This window comes from Rhinichthys klamathensis, unplaced genomic scaffold, assembly GCF_029890125.1.
Source record: "Rhinichthys klamathensis goyatoka isolate OS25496 unplaced genomic scaffold, OSU_Roscu_1.1 h1tg000019l_1, whole genome shotgun sequence".
NCBI lineage: Eukaryota > Metazoa > Chordata > Actinopteri > Cypriniformes > Leuciscidae > Rhinichthys > Rhinichthys klamathensis.
Window position 1 is genome coordinate 6,279,600 of NW_026606570.1, and position 17,079 is coordinate 6,296,678.

General features: G+C 43.4%; 3 protein-coding genes across 3 annotated transcripts; 2 read left to right on the forward strand and 1 right to left on the reverse strand.

The window, feature by feature from the left end:
• Nucleotides 1-6,081: 6,081 nt before the first annotated feature.
• Nucleotides 6,082-9,546, forward strand: emb (embigin). The gene is made up of 8 exons (XM_056238362.1): nucleotides 6,082-6,451; nucleotides 6,779-6,838; nucleotides 7,033-7,222; nucleotides 7,354-7,436; nucleotides 7,535-7,662; nucleotides 8,419-8,707; nucleotides 8,804-8,837; nucleotides 8,944-9,546. The coding sequence occupies exons 1-8, from the start codon at nucleotides 6,349-6,351 to the stop codon at nucleotides 9,005-9,007; spliced, it is 951 nt and encodes a 316-aa protein (XP_056094337.1). The 5' UTR covers nucleotides 6,082-6,348; the 3' UTR covers nucleotides 9,008-9,546.
• A 540-nt stretch (nucleotides 9,547-10,086) lies between these two features.
• Nucleotides 10,087-13,946, reverse strand: mrps30 (mitochondrial ribosomal protein S30). Its single transcript, XM_056237360.1, has 5 exons — nucleotides 13,349-13,946; nucleotides 12,444-12,589; nucleotides 12,161-12,266; nucleotides 10,662-10,838; nucleotides 10,087-10,413 (listed from the first exon to the last, which is right to left on the reverse strand). Exons 1-5 carry the CDS (start codon nucleotides 13,911-13,913, stop codon nucleotides 10,151-10,153), a joined length of 1,257 nt encoding a protein of 418 aa, XP_056093335.1. The 5' UTR covers nucleotides 13,914-13,946; the 3' UTR covers nucleotides 10,087-10,150.
• Nucleotides 13,947-14,764: 818 nt separating this feature from the next.
• On the forward strand, nucleotides 14,765-15,984 carry hint2 (histidine triad nucleotide binding protein 2). Its single transcript, XM_056238374.1, has 5 exons — nucleotides 14,765-14,901; nucleotides 15,050-15,187; nucleotides 15,328-15,432; nucleotides 15,507-15,579; nucleotides 15,732-15,984. The coding sequence occupies exons 1-5, from the start codon at nucleotides 14,788-14,790 to the stop codon at nucleotides 15,821-15,823; spliced, it is 522 nt and encodes a 173-aa protein (XP_056094349.1). The 5' UTR covers nucleotides 14,765-14,787; the 3' UTR covers nucleotides 15,824-15,984.
• Nucleotides 15,985-17,079: the final 1,095 nt, after the last annotated feature.

Here is a 17,079-nt window from a genome sequence, read left to right on the forward strand (position 1 = left end):
AGTTCCTCTGCGGCAGACCTAGAGCAGGCTAGCTAGCAGCTCATTGGTTCGCTCAGAGAGAACTACTTAAGCCTATGGGAGAGCGGGGCTGAACCCGCTTCCGAGAGGCGCCCGCGTGCTCATTGCGTCACGGCCCGCCAGAATGGGCGTGGCTATGGTGTATATAACAGTCTCTCCCAGGCTTATATGTTGATTTATTTCAGCGTGAAGCGAAACGCTAGTAGCGCAAGCACGGCCGGGAACGCAATACTCGTTCCCTCTTCTAGAGAGAACCGAGGTTACGTTAGGTAACCGATTCGTTTTCTTACGAGAGGTTCTCTCGTATTGCGTAAGGAACACCTGGTCAACGCCGTGCGCGCTATGAATCCACTCATGAATCCCAGGGTGATACCGGGGGATTTTTAACGTGGAGTGAATGTATTATGAGGCCGGCAGAGCGGGCACATGAAGTGTATACATAAGCATGTATGAGGCCGGCAGAGCGGGCACATGAAGTGTATAAGCATTTAAGGAGAGCACAAGGGGCGAACCGGTTGTGTGAGGGACTCCCAGTAATGCAGCTTCTTAGGGAGCTGGTCGTTAGACAGCTAGTAATTTTGCCTGCAAGGCGGGAACTTCCAAGTTGTAAAATCTGACAAAAATGGACGGGGAGGCCCATCCCGCGGCCACACAAATGTCATGAATGGAAATTCCACAGGACCATGCCCACGATGAGGCCATGCCTCTAGTGGAGTGCGCCCTGATGCCCAGAGGGCAGGGCAGGCATTTAGATGCGTAAGCAGAGGCGATAGCGTCTACTATCCATCTAGACAGTGTCTGTTTAGAGGCGGCCAGGCCTTTGGTGCGCCCCCCAAACGACACGAAAAGCTGCTCAGCGCGTCTGAACGCGGCAGCGCGCGTAGTGTACAATCTCAGAGCCCGCACCGGGCAGAGGAGATTGGCGTCGCGCTCACTATCGGATGAAGGCAGAGCCGATAGGGAAATAATCTGAGCCCTGAACGGGGTACCAATCGCCTTCGGGACATAGCCATGTCTAGGTTTGAGAATGACAACAGAATCATTCGGTCCAAACTCAAGACACGCGGCGCTGGATGAGAGCGCGTGAAGATCCCCCACGCGTTTTACTGAGGACAGAGCCGTCAGAAAAACGGTTTTGAGCGAGAGGTATTTTAGGTCCACAGACTCGAGCGGTTCGAACGGGGGTGCTTTCATAGCTTCGAGAACTATAGAAAGATCCCAGATAGGAACCGAAGGGGGGCGCGGAGGGTTCATCCTCTTAGCTCCCCTGAGGAAGCGGATGACTAACTCGTCTTTGCCCAGGAACTGAGCGCGTCGGGGTTCAGAGAACGCCGCGACGGCTGCCACGTAAACCTTGAGAGTGGAGGGGGACCTGCCCTTGTCCAGCATCTCTTGAAGGAAAACAAGCAAAGACGGCACCTCGCATGACCGTGGGTCCAGATGTTTGTCGGTGCACCATTTTGAGAACACAGACCATTTAGACGCATAGAGCCTTCTCGTGGAAGGTGCTCTAGCCTGTATGATAGTGTTTCTTACTCCTTCTGGCAAATCGACGAATAGTCGTTGATCACCCATGCATGTAGCGCCCAGCGCCGTGGATGGGGGTGCCAGATCATGCCGCGAGCTTGAGAGAGGAGATCTGCTCTGACTGGGATGGGCCACGGGGCTGTCTGTGACAGCTGAGTGAGCTCCGGAACCCAATTCTGACTCTCCCAACGCGGGGCTATGAGGAGCACCGAGTGGCGTGTGTCCCTGATCCTCTGAATTACCTGTGGTAGCAGAGCGATCGGAGGGAATGCATAGAGCGGGCGGCGAGGCCATTCCTGGGCTAGCGCGTCCTCGCTCCTTGAGAAAAATATTGGGCAGTGAGCGTTCTCTTCTGACGCGAAGAGGTCCACCTCTGCTCTGCCGAATAGCCGCCACAGTATTTGGACCGTTTGTGTGTTCAGGGACCATTCTCCTGAGGAGATGAGGTTCCTGGACAGTATGTCTGGACCGTCGTTCAGATGGCCCGGCACATGCGTCGCTCTGAGCGAGAGCAGGCGCCTCTGAGACCAAACTAAAATGCGGTGTGTCAGTAGGAAGAGATTCCTGGACCTGACACCGCCCTGACGGTTGAGATAGGAGACCACAGCCATGTTGTCCGAACGGATCAGGACGTGGTGTCCTCGAATGAGCGGGAGGAAGCGCGAAAGCGCGTTCTCGACCGCAAGCATTTCCAGACAGTTTATGTGTAAGGGGCTTTCCTGTGTCGACCAATGGCCGAAGGCCGGTGAGCCCTCGCAGACTGCACCCCAACCCGTGTTGGATGCATCTGTCGAGATGACTTTTCGGCGGGAAAAGGTCCCCATCGTGACGCCCTGTCGAAACCATTCTGCTACTGTCCATGGCTGCAGCGCCGTGAGACATGTCTGCGTAACTCTGATCAGCTGGCGGCCCGTGTTCCACGCGCGGTGGGGTACACGGCTGTTTAACCAAAGCTGAAGCGGACGCATGTGCAGAAGGCCCAGCTGAAGCACAGCGGAGGCTGAGGCCATGTAACCCAGCATCCTTTGAAAAGTTTTCAGAGGTGTGCGGGTGCCCATCTGAAACGAGGCGGCCAGTCGCTGTACACTGCGCGCGCGCTGTGTAGACAGGCGAGCCGTCATCGTGACCGAGTTCAAATCTATTCCTAGAAAGGAAATCGATTGACTGGGTTGAAGGGAGCTCTTTGTCCAGTTGACAGAGAGGCCCAGCGTTTTCAGATGGTCGAGGAGAACTGCGCGGTGCGACAGAAGCTCCGTCTGTGATTGGGCCAAAATCAGCCAGTCGTCCAGATAATTCAATATGCGCAGCCCCTGGCTCCGCAGGGGGGCGAGCGCCGTATCCATGCACTTCGTGAATGTACGGGGCGCCAGGGATAAGCCGAACGGGAGAACGGCGTATTGATAAACATGACCCTCGAAGGCGAAACGTAAGAATGGCCTGTGACGGGGATTTATCTGGATCTGAAAATAGGCGTCTTTCAGGTCTAGAGAGATGAACCAGTCCCCCTGGCACACCTGCGCGAGGAGTTTCCTGGTAGTGAGCATCTTGAACGGTCTCTTCATGAGCACTTTGTTCAAAGACCTGAGATCTAAAATCGGTCTGAGGCCGCCGTCTTTCTTGGGAACCAGAAAATAACGGCCGTAAAACCCCGACTCGGTCATAGATGGTGGGACTCTCTCTATGGCGCCCTTCTGCAACAGCGTCGCAATTTCTGAGCGGAGCGTGCCGGCGGCCAGCGGGCTGACAGTAGATTCGAGCCGCGCGCGCACGAGGCGGGCGGCGGCGAAACTGTAGCAGATAGCCGTTCTTTATAATGCTTAGCACCCACGGGGAAATGCCTGGAATGGCTTCCCACGCTTTGGAGCATGCGGCTAGTGGCCGAATGGCTATATCGCCCTGATTGCTGCACATAGCGGGCTGGACACAGTGTGTGGGCGCGCTTTGAATGTGTGTGGCAACGGGATTTGCACTCAGAGAGGAGTCTATGGGCCGAGAAACAGAGCGAGCAGAGAGGGGACACGCGCACGAGCTCGTGGGCGTGTTTATGTTCTCTGATATTAGAGCGGGCTGTGCCCGTTTCATGTGATGGGGCTCTGAGAGAGACACGGGATATGTTATGCTTGTGTGTATGGGTGAGCACATGATTGTGGGCACATTTTCTACACAACTGGCAAATTTTCTCTTTTTGAGATTTCTCTGGGTAGCCGTAAAAACGGCTTTTTGTCGCTCGCAAGCGGGCTGGGACACCGGCTTGTTTGTGGCGGTCAACACTACAGCAGTCGGCGAAACAACGGGGACTGGCAGAGGGCGAAGCTTTGACGGCGGTCCGGCCGCAGCGGGAGAGCACCGTCGTTTTCTTAACTTTGCTAGGCAGACTTCTGATGATCAGGCTTCAGCGTGATCTTGGGTCGCAGGCCCCGTGGGGGCGGCGGTCTGCGGCGGCTGTCAGAGCGAGAGCGAGGGCGGCCGCCCTGTCTGCGCTGGGCTGTTTGAGTCTGCGGAGGGGGGCGCTGTGGTGGAGCTCTGGCAGGAGGCTCGCGAGAGCGGCCCGCGGAAGAGCTAGCGCGGCGGGGCAGAAACAAATTCATGGCCTGAGTAGCTTTCTGGACCTCGGAAAAGCGATCGACGATTCCCGTGACAGCAGATCCAAAAAGGCCCGTCGGGGAGAGGGGCGCGTTAAGAAACGCGGCGCGCTCAGAATCTCCCATGTCGGCGAGCGTGAGCCATAAGTGTCTCTCGGCTACACAAAGGCTGGCCATGCATCTCCCCAGAGCTTGTGCGGCGGCTTTAGTGGCGCGAAGGGCGAGGTCCGTAGCACTTCTCAGATCCGTGACAGCGGGGGAGGGGTTTCTACCGCTTTCGGCCCACTCACGGAGAATATCGCTCTGTAACACTTGGAGGACAGACATAGAATGTAGCGCTGCGGCGGCCTGACCGGCGGCGGCGTAGGCGCGAGCATGAAAGCTCGAGGTCGCTCTGCAAGCTTTCGAAGGAAGCGTGGGGGAAGAGCGCCATCTAGCAGAGGGCGGGCAGAGGTGTGCGGCGACCAAGTCCTCAACGGGCGGCATGGCTGAGTAACCTTTTTCGGCGGCTCCGTCCACCGAGCGCAGCGAGGCGGATATATCGGAGCGGTTTCTAGCCGAGAGCGGGGCATTCCAGGACTTCGTCAGCTCTGTGTGAAGTTCAGGCAGGAATGGGGCGGCCTGGTTGCACGCGGGGGTCGAGCGCCGATGAAAAAAGCTGCCGTCCATCCGGTTCGGGGCCTGCTCGGGTGGAGGAGACCACTCGAGACCGAGGCGTTCGACGGCCTGTGAGAGGAGGCGCATTAGTTCCTCCTCTATCCCGGCGCGGATCCCCGCCGACTCTCTCGTGGATCCGAGAGATGACCATTCTTCACTGTCTGACGCGAGCAGTGAACAGGAATCCTTCTCCTCCGCGGCGTCATCGGAAGCGACAGAGCGGCCACTCGGCGGCAACTGTATGTCCGGCAGGGGCGGGGAGGGAGAGCGGGAAGCGGGAAGCGGCGGCGGCGGCCCGCATGGTTCCGCAGGGGGCTCCGGCGGCCTCTGGGAGCGGCGTTTCTTCTTACGCGGCGAAGAGGGAGGCGGCGCGGGAGCGGATTTTGCTGCCAGAAGTCGTGCCCGCAGGGACGACAACGGCAGGCTCTCACAGAAGTCGCATCCTCCATCCGCGAGGGCGAGTTCTGCGTGCTCGAGTCCCAGGCAGAGAGCGCAGATGACATGGCGGTCTCCGTCCTCGAGAGGAGCGCGGCAAGAGCCGCAGGAAAAACGAGACATCTTTAAAAAGACGCTCGGCTCTTTTAGATATATAGAGAAAAGAGAAGGATACAGTCGTCGGATTGCGCTAGCTTGCAGGGCGGCTGAAGGTGGCGAAGACGGCCGGCTTCTTCAGGGTCCGGGAGCTCGCTAGAGTGATGCCTTCTCGACGGCGACGGCTTTTCTCAGGACAGCAGAAGCGTGCAGCTTGCTGAAGATGAAATGAATCAACATATAAGCCTGGGAGAGACTGTTATATACACCATAGCCACGCCCATTCTGGCGGGCCATGACGCAATGAGCGCGCGGGCGCCTCTCATTGGAAGCGGGTTCAGCCCCGCTCTCCCATAGGCTTAAGCAGTTCTCTCTGAGCGAACCAATGAGCTGCTTGCTAGCCTGCTCTAGGTCTGCCGCAGAGGAACTGCGTTGTCAATGGATACAAATTATGAAATAATTTTTTGGCTTCAAACTCTCAGCAAAGATGAATCTTTCCCACAGCGTAAGCTAGCTTACGCAATACGAGAGAACCTCTCGTAAGAGAACTAATGCTATCACACATTTTTATCACACACGTCAGCCTATACATTTCCCCCCTCCCCTCTATTTTCATTGGTCCACTGGATGGGTAATTCATTGATTGATTAGGTCAGGTGGGATAATTCATTATGCTGATAAGTTGTATAGTTGTATATTTTGTTGTTTGCCTGACGAAGACCCTGTGGTCGAAACGTTTCAAGTAAATGAATAGCAGTGTGCCAGTTGTTTTGTATTTTCTTTAAACATTGAAATGTGCCAGCAGTTCACAGTCTCTGCTCCATCTCAACAGAGGGTGATGTTACAGGCTCTCCTATCATCTGATCAGGCAGTGCTGTGGCCACCTCCTGACACTCATGACTAATTTAAAGCAGGAAGCTGCAAGCATACACCAGTCTTGCCAAGTCACCATGGCAGCAGTAAGGATGGGTGAAGGGAGGGGGGGTTGTTGTCCCTGGGGACCTGCTTCCGAAAAGAAGACGCACCAGTAAAGATGCCTCGCACACAGCAGAGCTGCAGGGAAGGAACGCTATTCTCCATGGCTAATGTCATGCTTCTCATCTTACTTCTTCTCTACTGTGATGGGATGAACACAGGTTTGGCACGTCTGCTTGTTAGTCTAGTGTAACATTAGGGCAGTGTTATGTTATTTTCAAGCTTTGACATGATGACCTTGCTATCAGTTAGACTGAACCGAAGTCCTCTAGACTGTTATTCCAGTGTTTCTAGGGGATGTTAAAGTAATTGCACTATTCCTGAATCTGTTTATTATTCAATAAGCTGAGGCTTATTATAGTAATGCAAATCTAATTTAACCTTGACTAGGCCTATCTCTCTAGAAGTGAGTTAGTGTAAATTCAATGGAACATTTGACATTTGAATATGTCACGTTGTCTTTTTTTTTCTTTTCTTTTTTTTTTCAGAGACGACCTCTTCCCCAGAGTCTGATCCTGTAATTACAACCAAAAAAGCTGTATTTAAAGGTACGGTTTCCCTGTCATATCTTATTAGCCAACACAAGCGTGCATTTGACATCAACGGATGTATTTAAAAGTGTACAAATGATTTTAAAAAAAACTAATTTAGTCATCATAAATCGCTGAATTTACTTTACATACAGTAATTGCAAAGAAGAGGTTTGTTTTGCTGATCCGGCTACAAATGTTTTGGCATACAGGTCAAAGTCAAGTCATTATTGAAGAGCTTACAATCCTGACACCCCAATATATAGAGCTTTTATGTAACTTAACTGATTTACCAAATAACCCCCTGTACATTACTGGCTATTGGACTAAAGATGGACAAGAAATTGAAAACTCTGAAGAAACTGTAAATAGAAACAATGAACAGTATATTCTTAAAAGGACGTAAGTGGATGTCTATTTACACAAAATGATTATATGTCATTTCTATTAAATGTCGAAATAATGCAGAAGTAAACAAGAAATTCAGTACTAAACAATGACTTTGACTGCTGTTGTTTAACCTTCCTTCATAGTTTCAGTATACAGACCAGAGACCTGGGGAATTATTCATGCATCTTCAGAGAAAATGAGGCACAAGTAACATTTGTTTTAAATGGTATGTTTATCCTTTTATGCACATCTTGGAATGGTTTTCATATTTACCATTGTTCGAGATTTTGCCGGTTAAACTGATGTATTGTGCTTTTCCTCAAGTTCCGGTAATGAAAGACAAAAGAGACAAGCCGATTGTGAGCTACATTGGAGATTCAGTTGTACTCGAGTGTAAACTCAAACACACACCAAACACATGGAACTGGTACAAGGCAAACAACACTGAAAAGGTGAATCAGAAATGGGGAATGTGGGATTGATTATTACCACACAATAAAAGGCTTATTCATATACAGTCTTATTTTATATACTATTAGTATCTATTCATATTTTGAATTAGCTTTTATGTTTATAATTTTCTTTTTTCTTAGTTTTAGGAATTTAGTCATTTTTTGGGGAAATGTTTTTTATTAGTTTTTCTATTTTTATGGATTCACTATTTTACAGTACATAGTTACCCAAGAAAGTACTGATAATATAAGGTAGGTTTAGGAGTAGGTTTAGGGTTAGTACCATTGGTTAGTACCTAGTTATAACACAGTTATTGTAATTGATTAGTGCATCGTATGTACATGGGGAACATGACCGTAAAATAAAATAAAATAAAATCTTTATTTAATTTTTAGTTAGTTTTGGTAACGCATTACAACAAGACAAGGTTTAATTTGTTAACATTAGTTCACTACATCAAGCAAACATGCATTAACAATGAAACATGCTTCTAAAGCATTTATTAAATTCAGTTCACATTCGTTTTAATTGAGATTAATACAAATTTACATTTAATTAAAAAAAATTATTACATTTTAAAATTGACTATATTTATTGGACCTTATTTGATAGGTTTACCAAGGCAGCATTTTTTTTCATCTAATATTTATATTTGATATTTCATCTTTATTTCAGTTAGTGAAAATGATTTTTAGTTGTGGTTTAAGTTCTAGTTAACAATAACACTGTTCATATCAATATTTTTCTCTTCACAGGTGTTCATCAATGTCACTGCAAACCCTCTGAACTACAAGATCCTTAATAATGGAACTATAACAAAACTGACTGTACTGAATCTGACTGAGGAAGATTCTGGAAAGTACATCTGCAGTGCTGAGTTTGACATCAAACCCAGCGAGTCGTATGTGGAGCTGAAGGTCATGTCGTACACTGAGCCTCTCAAACCCTTCATAGCCATAGTGGTTGAAGTCGTTGTCCTGGTCACACTGATTTTGCTTTGGGAAAAATGCAACAAGCCACAACAGAACGACTCATCTGGAGGAGGTACAGTAATACTTCAATGATTAATAGGAAGATCGTCGTTCATATTTATATGGAGCTGTCACAAATGTAAATTCTCTGCAAATTTTCCTTTTGCAGAGAATGATGTCTACTCTGAACAAACCAGAAAACTGTAAGTGCATTTTCAGATCAGTTCACTGAAGCCTGATGGTAAAATAGGTAGACTTGTTCCGAGTTTTTTCAGACATTGTTAGTGATGGTGCTGATTTCTGTTCTAGCACTCATGATGACAGCAATGGATTTGAGAACAACACGGCAAGACAAAGAAAACCGGAGCACTAAGATTTTCATTAAATCAGATGAAAGAGCAGCGTGTGATTATATAAAACATTTTTATTCTGCTTTTTAATTCTTGTGGTTTGAATCACATAAGCAATAAGGTTTTTTGTTGGCCAAGGCAATATCCTATATCATATATATTTACATTCCTAATATTAAATGTTTTAAAACAGCATGTTTTCATACTTCAACATAGTGCTATTGTAAAAGTTTCAGGGTTCATATGACCTATTTTGGACATCAGTTTAATAAGAAAGGTCAACTAATGATGAAGCTGATTCCCGAAGGCTTTATTTAAGGGTTAGATCACTTTATATGATGAACATACTTTAGGCTTTCATTCAAATAACATTTATCACCGCACATGCATAAAAGTCAATGGAAGCTCAGCTGTGCTTGTTTGACAAGCGAGGACCAATAGGGTTTGTTCATCATGTAAAGTGATTGTGTCTCTTCAGAAGACTGGATAACTTATATGATGCCTTTTTGCACTTTGTGAAAGTTTTGGTTGTGCGGGCTTTCAATGGACGGACGTAAATGAAGAGCAAATATTAAAAACATCTTAATTGCCTTTCAAAAATAAAAGTCTTATGGGTTTTGGAACACCATGAAGGTGGCTTGTTTCAGGAACACTTAATATTCAGCAATATTACTGATTTGAATGCAGACACTATCAGATGAGAACTGAACTGAGCAGGGCTGCGTTTCCCAAAGTTGATTGTAGAGACCATTGGTGGCATTTGTTCTACAATCAAATTAAGCTTACGATGCTTTTGGGAAACACTGCCCTGGATGATGACATCACTTCTTTCTGCAGAGCTGCTTTATAGATTTCATATTTTATGTACAACACTGAACTGATTAATATCGGTTCGCTATTGTCTTTTTAGAGCTGCTTTACAGCAGAGTTGAACTCTGCTTGCATCATTGAATCGTTATTTTCCTGTTATCACTGTAAAGCTGTTTTGAAATAATCTGTATTGTATAAAGCACTAAATAAAGGTGACTTGAATCCGAAACAAAATCTTCTAAAAACATCTAGTTTTTAAATCAAACTTGAATGGAGACAAAAACTACACAACTGTATATATACTGTTTATTGACACACACAGAACAATCATAACATATATCCATGCTTCAGCGTTCTCACTGTGGTTTGTTCAACAGAAACTGCAGCATCAGTCTCAGAACTGCATCATTCCAGCCCACTATGTCTCCATCTGTGACTCTCTCATACAAGCGCATGCTTTCTGTGCCCCAGCATAAGTTCTTCCTGGCATTGTTGCCATCAGCCCTTGGACTCAGAGCCAAAGTATTGAGCTGATAGCAGAAAAATGAGAAGAACTGCCCATCTGTGATGACAGCCTGAGACACAAACGGCCTGCTCACGTCCTCTTCACTCCAAAAGCCTTGGCAGAACAAAACATATTTAGTTAAGGAAGAAATACTTTTTTTGTTTATAATAGAGATCACGATTCTAATTGGACAACTAAATATGTTATTACTAGAGGTTCTGACAAAATGTTAATTGCTATAGTCCATTTAAAAAAATAATTAATTTGAATTATTATTTTTAATCCATTTAAATAAATGATTCAATGACTCGCTCATATTCATTACTGGCATTATTTAATAAAAATTAGATCTAAATACTAACCTTGATACATAGCCTGTGCCCCTGTCCATGCAAACAGGCTGGCAATACCGTTCGCTCTTAGAGACACCTCGACTTGATCAGAGAGGCCTCTCTTGCTCATTTTGTCCCTGCGAAACCTATCCGGGACCATGTGAAACTGTGTGTGGCCGTAGCAGCATGGATCTTCCAGTTTGGCGCCTGTGGAGTAAAACAACATGCACATACTTTCAGCATAATTAATTTAAATTCAAAACTAATAGTTCATTTCTCATGTACCACTGGCCATAGGAGGCAAAAACCGTTAGGGGAGGCCTCAGTCATTCATTCAATGAGTGAAAAAGAAAGACTGAGAATGAGGCATAATAGAGTTACAATCTTACACAAAGCTTTTCGAAACTTTGAACCAACTGCGTTGCAAAATGATTCAGTTTCGAAGAGCTTGAAACGCCACACGATGGTGACCCCTGCTGGTCAGAACAGTGTAAATGCAGCAAACATGCATAAAACACCTTTTACAAATCAATTGCAAATGTTTTATTGAAGAAGGTGTAGTCAATTAAACGTAATTAACAAATCATCTAATACCATTAAATACAAAGTGTCTTTTTAATGTGTTATCGTAGGGCTTGTTTTGTTTGTTTTATGAAGAGCTTCGTTAATCAGACCAATTAGAGACTTTTGACTACAACTCTTCCTTTTATTTAACAATTGTCTCATCGTCTAAAAAATGATAAAATAGCTCAAAGATCGGGTAAAAGTTATATAGACATGGGTTCACAGAAATCATCGCACTAAAGAGGCGGAACATTTTGAAGCAGTGATGTAAGGATGTCTCAAAATCACGTGACTTTGGCAGTTTGATACATGCTTTGAATCACTGGTTTGAAACAAATGATTGTCAAAGGTTTCGAAGCTTCATGGAGCAGTGTTTCAAAAGCCCCCCTCACTAACTACATGTGTTCTACAACTGACACCAGCAATGTGATAAGACACCAATGCTCAATAAATAGATAAATTACTAATAATACAATGAGTTTTTAATGGATAACAGTGAACACTTCTTTCACTATGTAATTAGTTAATTAGACTAAATATAAATCCTTTACAGTTACCAAGCAACATGGGAAGCTTTTCCATTAATATAAAATGTGCAACATCCAATTACGATTAAGAGTTACAATTATCTATTGCATCATGGGATATCTGAAGACAAAAAAACTGGGAACAGACTAGTGCTGTAAATGTTAACTGAAACGATCAAAAATCATTTTAATCGAAAGAAAGCTTAAAGAAAATATAAATAGACGAAAACAAACTTTTGGCAACTAACTAAAATAAAATGAGTTTAAGTATACAATTACTAAAACTGAAATAAAAATAAATTAAAGCTAAATATAAATATTTAAAAACACAAAACTATAAAAACTAAACCTGAATATATAAAAATAAAAGTTTATTGAAAATATTATCAAATACCATAATATTACGTATATACTAAAATAAGACTAGAACAGACCAACCTATGAAGATGTTGTTGTCATACTGTCTCCTGAACAAGGGGAGCCGGTCAGGAGCCAAACTGATGACAGGAACTTCAGCGGAGATCTCTGCCTCAAGAGGAACAAACTGCAGGAAATGACATCACTCTTAAGCACATATCATACCTTTATGCCATTCCTCCAAAATGTTGCATGACAACAGCAATTACCACAGACTTTGTTAAAGTTACAATTTAAACACTGCCATCATTTAAATTCGCATACATTATATTCATCATAATCATAATGGGAGTATGTTTCCTACCTCAGGTAGTTGTTGTGGGATTCTGATCTGACTGTGAGGTTTGTCATCAATCTGGAATCTCATCGGCTCGATCCGTCCACTCCTGTGTCCTGCTGGAATAGTCCTTTCTCCCCGTAACCAGTAATAGTTGACTTGAGGATCAAAATCTTCACAAAATAATACGAAAATATAGAAATAAGAATTTAAATTACACCAGAATGACCAAAAAAAAACATGATATACTTTTAAGCCAGTATGAAACGGAAGTCTTTTCTTCCCTATTGTGATTTATATCCGAGTGAAATGGCTTCTCGAACAAGAAAAAAAAAATGTAGGGTGGGACTTGATTTTGTCCATCTGGATTTGACTGGATCTTTGGATTGTTGTGGTTTGCTATAGACCAGATTGCGAGCTATATAAAGCTCTAAGATCACTTATTTTCCACTGATCATGTTGTCTGGAGTTTTGTGTTTACTGACATTTCTTGGAAAGATGTTTGCACTGTTTTGTCAGCAGAACAATCCAAAACACATTAAATAACAGTACCCACTGAAGAGATGCACGTCTATCCCTCACAGCCTAGCTTTCATTCAAAGATGGCGCTGACAGAAAAACTAGCCTATATTAAAAAGAAAAAGGTATATTGCTGTGATGTCATGTGCCCCGCCCTCACGCCAGCAATCACGTCATCAGAGAAGAGAAGTCGTTGCAAGAGGGAGGGGAACATTTTTAATATAAGATTACAGGGCGCATTCCTTAAAGTATGTGCACAGATAATCATTCATAATAAACACTGCATTATTACATAAAAACACGGCAATTTTGATTCCATTGTGACTTTAAACAATATAAAGAGAAATCTCACATTACTGAATGAGACACCTGTATATGTTGCAGTAAAGAGTAAACATGGAGGTCAAACTCACCTAAACTAGACAGACTCAGCACGGGGTTTTCTTTGGCAGGAAGGTTTTTTAGAGCACAGACCATGTTCCTTAAAAACGGAGTGACGAACTGCTCTTGCTCTCTGTGGATGAAAGTTCTTCCTTTCTTCAAGTACCAGTGTTCTTGTAAGATGAAGCTGCAGACCACAGATCGCAACTCAGACAACACAGACTCGTCAATCACCGGCGCGGAGTGTATTTCGGTGTATTTCTCTGGCAGACCGCTGAGATATGCGGTTTTGGTGTAGTGCTGGTACCATTTATCCGCGTTGAGAGCAAATGTCTGTGGATAAATCACGTACTTCTTGCGCTGAACGCGAGTGAGTGCGCGGATCTTCTCCTGGACGGGGCGCGCGCGCAGCTGCTCGAAGAACTCAGTGACCACGCGGCCCTTGGCTGACTTACTCTTCGCGGTCCGAGAGGGCAGAATAGGTGGATATAAACTCTTTGCTGTGGAAGTTTCAACTTGGACATTTCTGTTACAGACGAGGCGTGCTGATGTAGTGGAGAGAAAAGGGTGCAAGGGCAACCTGCAGCAAGACGCCATGTTTTCCCCACGTGATCTGTAGAGTTATTCTTGTCATTCAGTGTCACTGTATATAGTTTTCTACTGCCATCTGCTGGAGCGGGTGAGGCGAGAATAAAATGTGTAAGGCCTGGTTTCACAGACAGCCAGTTATAAACTTGCCTTAGAAAAAATAAAACATTACTGGTGTGCATCTTGAAACAACAATGGCTCTGAAATATTTTAAGATATGTCAGTGCAAGTTGCTTTCGGTTAAAACAGCTCTGGTGCATTTTAGTCTGGGGCTATTTTAAGCCTTCTCTGTGAAACCAGGGGTAAATCTTTTATACACAATTTCTATCCAGCAAATCATTATTTAAAAAGGTATAATATTGAATTTTCTTTAATAACTATCATAAAACCACCTTGCATTTATTTTAGCATTGTACTTATTTATACTGTGGTATGCAGGAATGTATAAGTGGAAAATATGTATTTAATACATTTACTGTAGTTTCATTTTCACAAATGCACGTTTATGAATAAAATTATGTAGCTGTAGATGTAATATATAACTAATGACTAAGAAACTATAAAAATATATTGTTATAGTTGTTTTTGTCTTTTCTAGCCCTTTTTCTGTTATATATTTCTATGCATTTAGTATTTGCAATTAAACCAAAGTGCATAATGTTGTGTTTATTCAATAAAAATGTACAAATCTCACGAAAATATATAATGTTTGATCATCTAAAAAAAATAGATGAAAATAAAATCTGCGTAATGAAAACAATATTTTTACTTGGTAGCTTGGCGACCTTTATTTTGAATTCCGCAGAACTTGAGCACCGGATGTAAACAAATCATCATCATTATCAGCCAGTTATCAGCAGCAGCACATGAGAGTTGATCTTCTATGGAACATGGACGCTGTTTGTCCTTAAACAGTGCAATGACAGCCCGTAGTATTTTACTAACCCGGCAAGTGTTGCCTCTTGGACGTCATTTACGGCGTGCCTTACCCGTGAAGGTGCATAATTTTATCTTTTGCACACTCCGTCAGTGTTTAAGTGCCGTCTGTGTATGCTCTGAATTTGAAGTGCGCCGAAGTCTACTGTAAGCTTAATTTAGGAGAGATGATGTTGCTAAAAGTTTGTTTGTTTGCTTGTTTGTGTCAGAGCTTCTGCTCTTCCACGCGTGATGAGGTTCGCTTGGCAAAGGAGGCCAGCAAGAAGTACGGAAAACCGGAACCCACTATATTTTCTAAAATAATTGACAAAACTATTCCTGCAGTTATCATTTATGAAGACGAGAAGGTAAAGTTACAGACCACAAATCTTTAGTAACTTTGATTAATATAATTGTTCGGTAACATTTTGTGATTTTTTTTTGTACGTATTAATTTGTAAACAGTTCATAAATTAATAGTTTGCATGTCAAATGTGTTTTGTTGCAGTGTCTAGCATTTAGAGATGTAAATCCTCAGGCTCCTGTTCATTTCCTGGTTATTCCAAGGATTCCCATTCCCAGGATCAGTGAAGCACACAATGATGATGCACAGGTCTGTCACAGGTTTTTTGCATAGTAATTACAGAGTATGATACACCTCTAAAATATTGATATTTTTCCACCCAGCTCCTGGGTCATCTCTTGATTGTGGCCAAAAACATAGCGAAGAAAGAAGGACTGGATGAAGGGTACAGAGTTGGTGAGTGAAATAGCCTTTGTTTGAAATGGGTTTATTTAGCATCTGTATTATCTTTATATCTGCAGTACATTTAGCGTAGTACACTATAATACCATGTCATTAGCTGTAATGTATGTAATAATTGCTTAATTATGTGTCATTATTATTTACAGTCATTAATGATGGAAAAAATGGGGCGCAGTCTGTGTATCACCTTCACATTCATGTTCTTGGAGGACGGCAAATGAAATGGCCTCCAGGATAGATGGACCTACTGTCAGAATAAAAGTAATTTTCTGCATTTTTTTGGAGGAGATTACTGATCTAAAAACTTTTTAAAACGGTTGGATATTATCAAAAAATGTTTGTCAGATAATGAGAGAGTGGAAAAATGTAATACTGTTACATTAAAACATTTTTACTGGATTTCAGTCTACAGTTGACGTTAATGAGCTGTTGAATAATCTGCATTTAGCTGGGTTGGGTTGACTTTACTAAAGTTTACTGTCAGCAGTGGGTAATAAAAACGTTCCGGTGAGTTTGCAAGGTTGTTGTTGAGCAATGGATATTAAATGCTCAACATATGCCACAAAGTACTGAAAAGAAGGACAGGTACTATATAAAATGCATAATGGGTTTTATTCGTGATATGCAAGCAGAACAAATTTCTTGCAAAACAAAAACAAAAAAACCAACTAAAAATCGTTGCATTCAAGTCAATGGGACTATTTACATATACATGAGTTAATAACATTTTACTGTACACAGCAATTTCCTTTTGCCCATGTTTCATGAATAAGGGCTAAAGTGTTTATACCATGAAGACACATTTTAGGATGTGCTGGAAAAAAAAAGATCTAAAATCTTGCATTCGAACCGGTTTGGCCTCAGCTAAGGTCATCCTGTAGAGCTGTTTCACTGGTGACGGGTGGTGTGATCAAGTGACCTTGGTGGCCAGTCTGCATGTTTCTATGGCTCATGCACAAGTGTTTATATTAACTGAACTTTCATCTTATTTGCTGAAACATCAGATGCATCGGTACAGTTCAGGCATCAATGTCTGTGCTGACTAGAAGAAAAAAATGTATAACAATCCCAATATTTTAAACATAAATGACTTTCATTGTCTTTTGATTATTTTAAAACATGTAAATTCCATCTCAATTCAACAAAATACATTATAATTAAATTGTCCACAATTGTCTTATCATCAATAATGAGTTTTGCTTTATCTTAACCGCTCAGATACTTTAATCTTAATCTCTCAGCTCTTTCATAGTATCTGTACTGGTTATAAGTGTATCTACGTTGTGGCCTTGGAGCTTGTATGACACAATCTTAATGAATAACATGCTGATCAGTTGCCAAAACACTATATTTACCAGAAAGCGGAAATAACAAAAGCAGGCCTGCAAACTCAAATTAATGAATCAATATTAACACAGACATTTGCTGTCGTTGAGATGTAGCTACTGCAAGCTTTATGCAAATGCCGTGAAATGCAACCTAAATAGATTTTAT